The sequence below is a fragment of the Sesamum indicum genome, linkage group LG14 (genome assembly GCF_000512975.1).
Source record: "Sesamum indicum cultivar Zhongzhi No. 13 linkage group LG14, S_indicum_v1.0, whole genome shotgun sequence".
Taxonomy (NCBI): Eukaryota; Viridiplantae; Streptophyta; class Magnoliopsida; order Lamiales; family Pedaliaceae; genus Sesamum; species Sesamum indicum.
In genome coordinates, this window is record NC_026158.1 from 3,946,221 (window position 1) to 3,953,766 (window position 7,546).

General features: G+C 33.8%; 1 protein-coding gene across 2 annotated transcripts; it reads left to right on the top strand.

Annotated features, from left to right (window-relative positions):
- Nucleotides 1-4,573, top strand: LOC105176925. 2 transcript variants are annotated; one of them, XM_011099897.2, is made up of 5 exons: nucleotides 1-216; nucleotides 1,230-2,159; nucleotides 2,442-2,642; nucleotides 3,177-3,372; nucleotides 3,852-4,573. In XM_011099897.2, exons 1-5 carry the CDS (start codon nucleotides 121-123, stop codon nucleotides 4,028-4,030), a joined length of 1,602 nt encoding a protein of 533 aa, XP_011098199.1. In that variant the 5' UTR covers nucleotides 1-120; the 3' UTR covers nucleotides 4,031-4,573. The 2 variants fall into 2 exon arrangements, with proteins under 2 accessions (XP_011098199.1, XP_011098201.1); XM_011099899.2 differs by having other exon boundaries at nucleotides 3-216; nucleotides 1,248-2,159.

The following is a 7,546-nucleotide window of genomic DNA, read 5'->3' on the forward strand; positions in this document are numbered from 1 at the left end:
TAAATTCAGATGAATTTTTGATCAAGAAATTGATTTTGCCGTGTCCACCACCAGCACTATTTCTTCCCTCTCCCGCATTATCATTCTGAGGAACCCTAATGTTCTGAAGATGGAATAATCATGGAGGAGGAACTCGAGAGCTTATCGGTGGGCGCCAAATTGCAGTACCCCAAAATTGAACTGGAGGACTATGAACCCAAGATTTGCTCGCCAAGGGTAAAGTTTGAAAGAATCAATTTTTGTTTGTTTCCTTCTTGACAGTTATGCTTGGTTTGATTTTTCTTTATTTATTGTTTTTGTTCAATTGGGTCTCTTCGTTGTTTGGGGTTTTCGAATAATAGAAAGAAATACGTCGTAAGAATTCCTATTTATAGTATTTAAGATCATTTGGTTATCTTTTTGGGCATTTGGGTACAGTGATTTAGGTTGCTGTTGTTTATGGATATAAGCTTTAATTGGGTATAAGAAATATTATTTGATAGGTACGATCGATGAAAATATTAACCTTGCTTCTTCAAATTCAGTTAGTCTATGCTGTGATTTACTGTAAAGTATGATGTTATGCTGCCTGTCTTGGTCTAGAGACTAAGCTTTCAAGTGTATTCAGTGTGCTGCAAGGGTGATAGGAAGAAAAAATGGATAGATGAGTGCTAGAAAATTTGAAAGTGCTAAAATGGATAAGAGTGGGGTCCATACATTGAGGGATCAGTGAATAACTGCTATGCTGTTTGAAGATCTGGAAATGCTTGTTAGAGTCATGATCTTGGCATTGGAGAATTCTTTTTGAGATTTGTTGCTTATGCCAACAAGAGATTGTAGCTCGGTTCCTCTATTAGAACCTTCCAGTTCCATTTGTTGGGCTTTGGTTATCGATGGCTAAAAGTTTCATAAGAGCAAGAAGAACTCGAAGCAATATGAAGCTAAAAAAATTGTAGCTGTAACTGGAATTGTAGTACTATGCATTGTGCTTCATCAACATCTAGAACTAAGTCTCGTTTCGGAGTGAAGTGATTGACTAAAATAGTTGTTCAGTTATTTCCATCACGGTGTTGGTGCATCATAATCTGATTCATCATTAACTTCTTATGCTCATAGAGTTGTATAACCCCATATGCGGGGAACAATTTCATGCACAATAAGAAATAAGTATAAAGGTTGATAATGCAATTGGTGTTTCCATTTTCTGTTCTACTATAATGGTTAATGCTGATAGTTTGAAATCATTTTAGATTATTCTCCATATTCAGGTTTGTGAAAGTTTTAATAAAGATGTCGGAGACTGTAACCAGGGATCATCAGATAATGATAAGCGTAACTATTTGGAGCATCTGCTCAAGGCAGATGATAAAATGGAGCTAACTGGGGTGGATAATGAGCAGAAAAAAGATTTAGCTGCTTTAAATCAAAAGCTCAATAAATATTTTTGTTACGACACTTCACTTTCTGAAGAAACAGGTGTTTGGATCCCTGTCTCTGTTCCACCATTGCCCGAAAATGAGCAATTAGAATGGGATAGGGGTTTCTATTTAAATGGAGGCTACTTGCCTGATGGCGACTTGGGTTGGAATGAGTGTATTGGAGAAGATAAAGAGATGACCATGTGGGATGTGGTCCTTGACATGTTGCTGACAGCCAGAGGAAAAGTTAGCGCTCTTGCTTCTGGTGATATTCATGGATGCAGCATATCTTGGATTTCAAGCCACCTTCTAGAGCAAGCTTGGAAAGAAATGGCTCAAACCCTTACCGATGCTAACTTTGGCAAAATGAAGGAAATCCTAGAATCAGAGCCGCCAAAATGGTTGCCTGATAGTGCTGCTTCTGCTTGCATGCTGTGCAATGTTCGTTTTCATCCTATCATGTGTTCGAGACACCACTGCAGATTTTGTGGGGGGATTTTCTGCAATGGTTGCTCCAGGGGACGGAGCTTGTTGCCTTCAAAGTTCCGAACAGGGAATCCTCAGCGAGTCTGTGATGTATGTTGTGTACGACTTGAGCCTGTGCAGACGTGCTTGATGAGCCAAGTTAGTCGTGCAGCACAGTCACCTACCCATGATCTGACGGATCTAAGTACATTGAGATCTTGGCTTAATTTTCCATGGGGCCAATCTATGGAATACGAAATATACAAGGCAACAAACACCATTCAAGGTTACAGTAAGGTATTCTTTGTCTTACATACTGCTACGACATGCAATTGCGTCACCTAATTTTGCTACCCCATATTAGTAACTAATATATTTAACTATTAAGCCATGCAATTTGTACGGGTAGATTTCAACACTTGTTTAATAGTGCGGGAATTGAATAATGGTGTTGAATTCCCATACATGACATAATGAGATAAGTATAATGAGTACATGTGGTTGATATTTTACTATTCAATTATAGTAGGTTGGGGTTGAGTTTCCTGTGGTTGAGAACTTGTTGTTTCAATATTGTAGGTTGGATGCTTGGCTCCTGAAAAGTCCATACCAAGTGCAGTCCTAAAGCAAGCTAAGGGCTTTGCTATCTTAACTGTTGCAAAGGTTGGCTTGATGGTTACTTACAGCATTGGTACAGGGTTAGTAGTTGCTCGTAGAGAAGATGGATCTTGGTCTCCACCTTCTGCAATTGCATCATTTGGCATTGGCTGGGGAGCACAGGTGAGTAAACAAGCGAATGTCCTGGTTCCTCTTTGTTCTGATCTGGCTTAGCAAGATATTATCTACAATTATAAGCCTGGCACTTTCTCATTCTCCCTTCTAGTCCAGTAAAAATTGACAGTTTTTCCACTTTGTTTTTTCCGTTTGATGTTTCTTGTGCTGGATAACTTTTGGACACATTTACAGGATACTAAAGGGTCCAGCTTCTGGTATTTTTTTATTTCTTCGGTTGAACAAATGTGTTCTAGTACAGTCATTGTATTTTCCTCTTGCAAATATGAAACTTCTGCGAGCATGTGGGAGAAATAGTTGAAACTTTAAATTCTAGAAGCTTTCCTGTTACTTGGATTTTCTGATTTTCCAATTGCAATTTTTACCCTTTGCTTTCATAAAGTTATATTGCAGAAGGCCACTCTTTATTACCAATTTACTGGCCTAGAGGCCCTAGACCAACCTCTTCTCTCCAACCACCACAAAATCCCGATATAGTAAATATTTAAGTGAGTTAGCCTCATGATTATTTTGGTTTAACAGGGTGGAGGGGAAGTGACAGATTTTATTATTGTGTTGAGAACAAATTCTGCCATCAAGACCTTCGGTGGGAATGCCCACTTGTCAGTTGGAGCAGGTTTAAGTGCAGCTGTTGGGATTGTTGGAAGGGCAGCTGAAGCTGATATACGTGCTGGTGATGGTGGTTATGCTGCTTGCTATACATACAGTTGTAGTAAAGGTACGTACTTTTATATCTTGTGAATTGTGAAATTTCACAAAGGTGTAGACAGTCGATCTTTGATGTACTTACCAAAGTAGTTAAATCCAGAATGCCCTTGCTTGCTTTCTGTACTTAAACTTCAATTTCCAAGTTCTCTTGACGCCCCGTCCCATCATCTGCTGAAAAATGAGAAAACTGAGATGTTGATTGACAATGTTTATGTTGCATAGGTGGAAATGTCTCTCGATCTTATTTGTTAGCTTTCTGTGGTTAAGCAACTTTTGCCTTTTTCTGTCACCTACCCAGAAATGAAAAAACAGTACTATTTTATCATTTCTGGTGCCCGATTATTTTCACATGTTGCCTTGAAACTGCAGTTATCTAGTAACCATGTAGTTCAACAGCACCATACAATTCTTCAAATGAATGAACTGCCCATGTATGACGAAACTAATTGCTATGAGGGATTCTAGATGACATAACGAATGGCTTTGCAGGTGCATTTGCTGGTTGCTCTATTCAAGGAAATATAGTCAAGACCCGAGCACAAGAAAATTCTCGGTTTTATGGTAATCCATCCATCTCTGCTGCAGATATTCTTCTTGGTTCAATGCCACGGCCTCCTGCAGCTTCTGCATTGTATCAGGCGTTATCAGAATTATACAAGAAGCAGTGAAGTTGGTTGTCCGGGTAAAAGTTCTCCTTTACACCCCCAAAAAATCACATCTGTCAATCTAATTATTCATCTGTATATTCCATGCAATCTTTTCCATGTAAGTCCTGCTTCAATTCTTTATTCCCATTTGATTGACGCACATGATTGTACAGCAAAACACAAGCACATAAAGAACAAAAGCAAATGAAACTTCAGTATGAGTTTCCACATAAGGCAGAATGAAATGAAAATCTATGTATACTTTGATTCTTAGGATATGGTAAATGATGCCCCAGGCCATAATCCTCTCAGATAGGCAGTTTCTCCCACCACAGTACATGACCGTGCCTTAATGGGTTTTACCTACCAATGTGTATGCAATTTTTGGCTGCTACTTATTGATACTCCTCTGTTAACCTATTAAAGTCTAGGGTGTTTGTTTATTTTTGTTCTTTTTTCTTTTTTGACAGAGTTTATGAGTTCATACATTTTGGGGATAATTATACTTTCCTCCCCTGAGGTTTAGTGTAATTACACATAGACCCCCTATGATTTGGAAGATTACATCTAGCACCTCCTGATATTTGCTTCCGTCTAACAAATAAGTCCCTCTGTTGGTCAAAATTCGTCGAATTTGTTGAAACAAAAAAGTTGAAAAAAATTCAATATTTACTTTCGATTGCTTTACTACTGATTTACTGTAAGTCAAATAGATATTTTTATGCCCAAAATTTGAGTCAATCTGAAATTTGAGTATTTATTGGAATTTGAAGATTACAATCCTTCTTATCTTATATCAATTACATTAGAACAACACATCTACTATTCAACGGAAACAACATCTCATGTAAAGGCGAGGTTTGAACTCATGCCTGTAAGGTCATGGGGCCTCAGTTTCACCAATTGAGTTAGACTTTATTGACTTACTTTTCGTATTTCTACTCAACATGATCGAAGCCAAACAACACTGGCTTAATTGTGGGACGAACGGTTACTTTTAACATTTGTATGTAATTATCATAAATTTGTAACAATTGATTGTATTTTTTTTATTAATATATCTTCAGATTTATTATTATTTATAATTGGTAAATTATTTAATTAATAATTATAAATAATAATAATAATAAATGTAACTTAAAAAATTGAAGTCTCGAAGAAAAAAAAAATTTGGCCAGTCGTGGACAACCCCACCTTTTTATTACATCTTTTACTTAAGTTATGTTTTCATTATTATTATGTTTTGATAATATCAAAACAAATAAATCAACTCAATTGCCTTTTGTATCATTCTCAAGTACGGTTTTTAAAATCATTTTTGGCCTACCCAAAATTTCCGGTTCAAAAATGTGCATAATAATTGTGATATCTAATCGAATTATCAATAATATTTTAGTTTAGTGATTAACATTAAGATTGGGGCCACATAACAAGTTTAAGATCTTGAGCTTGAGTCCCACCAGATTTATGGGTACTTATCTCACTTATGTGGGTTACTGTAATTTATCTATTGTAGTTAGTTATATTTATGTATTGGTACGATTGAGACATTGCTCAGTGTATTTTCTTGATGTGAGTTAATATAATTTATCAATCATTGTTAATAAAAAAAAAGAAGGGATAATTTGTACTCCGTTCTACTGATATTTGATGTAATTATCCGTAAATTCTCCGTAGTTTGCAAAACTACATCTAATACTTTCATTGTTTGTTTTCGTTTAATAAATAAATCTATTTGTCACTTAAAATTCATCGAATTTGTTGATAATAATTAAAATAAATAAATAAAAATAGATATTTATCCTAAATTGATTTTTTATTGTAGATCAAATAAAATTCTTATAGCGAGGGGGGTGCATTTCTTGAAGTTGAGGAATTCGATTTGCTTAGAAGTTAGATGAATTGAGTTAATTACTTCATTGATGAGAATATTTGTTTATTCGAACGTGAAAGAGGTGTACGTCAATATTAAGATATTAAATATTAAATAATTTTTTATTTTAATTATTTAAATTTTTAAATAAAATAGTCTTTTAATACAATATAAAATCAAATTAAATAAGAGGTTTAGAGTTTCGATTATTACTATCACTCGTTTACGAAATAAATGTTTTATTTTATGTAAGATGGATGTATTAAAATATTAAATATTAAATGATTTTTCTTTCTAAAAAGTTCAATTTTTTTATGAAGTGATCGTCTAAAAGTAAGAAGGTGTACAATTGAACTTATAAGCTCTGTTAAAAAAACTTGATAATTTTTATAATAAAGAGCGTATGAGATCCTAAAATTAAGTGTTTAGTATCTTATAAGCTCTATTAACATGTGAGCTCAATCCATCTTTTTTCTGTAGGGTAAATTATAATTGACACTTTTAAAATTTGTCATAATTATAAATACTCTCTTATTATTTGAATAAATATAAATACTCTTCTAGAATTAATGGACATCTGCCAATACCCCTCGTGACAACCTATTGTAAAGAGATATTTGTTAGACGTTCGTTAATCCTAAGGTGAAATTTATAATTTTTTAAATAATAAAAAAATATTTATAATTATAATAAAAATCAAGAAAGCCCGTCGTAATTTATCTTTTTTTTAATAAGACCTTTTAGGTCTTTTAATTTCAATATCTTAAGAGACCAAACACATCCTATGCATAAATACTCGTTAATTTTGAATTATAACAGTTTGTTTGTTTGTTTTTATATTATTATTATAATATAAAAAGCTTATATGCTGAACAACATAATATTTTATTTATTCAAATATTTTAAAATTTTACTTATAAATTAAAATTTAATATTTTAAACTCTTAAAACAATTTATAAAATGTACAAATGAACAAACTATTTTAAATAAATTTAGCCAAACAAACCTTTAAGTCGCGTTCGGCTGAGTCATCAAGCCTTATGCAATAGTTATTTCTCTCAATCAATCATGATCACATGATGTCTACTAAAATCAATATAAATACTTGTGGCCAAGATTTTTTTAGTTTCTAGAAAATTTGATGTAATATTCTAGACTTTTCTGTTCAGAAAAATACAAGCAATTCCCTTATAATATTGTAAATGAATATTTTTTTTTATGAAAAAAATAATAATTTATTTATTTATTTTTTTAAAAAATACAGCAATTTAGACATGGAGATAAATTGCTTCATTTTAAAAAAAACTGAAAGATAAATTGCTATTTTTTTTTATAATGAGTAATTTATTTATTTATAATATCACGTTGAGGTTAATTGCATTAAACCCTTTTGAATTGATTACTATTTTATTTTTTTAATGAATCAATTACATTTATATCATAAATTCCATCCATCATTAATTAATATAAGCTTAATCCCCTGGGTCCCACCTAGTATTCCCCAAACGGCCCTCTGACCTTTCCGTACTGGCAGCTTCCACATCCTCACCCCCCTTCTCACTTGGGAAAAGCACTGAATTTGCAGAGAAATACCTCTCAATTCTACACACTTCAGCTCTAAAACCCCTACCCACCCTACCCCCCCCCCCCCCCCCCTCTCCCA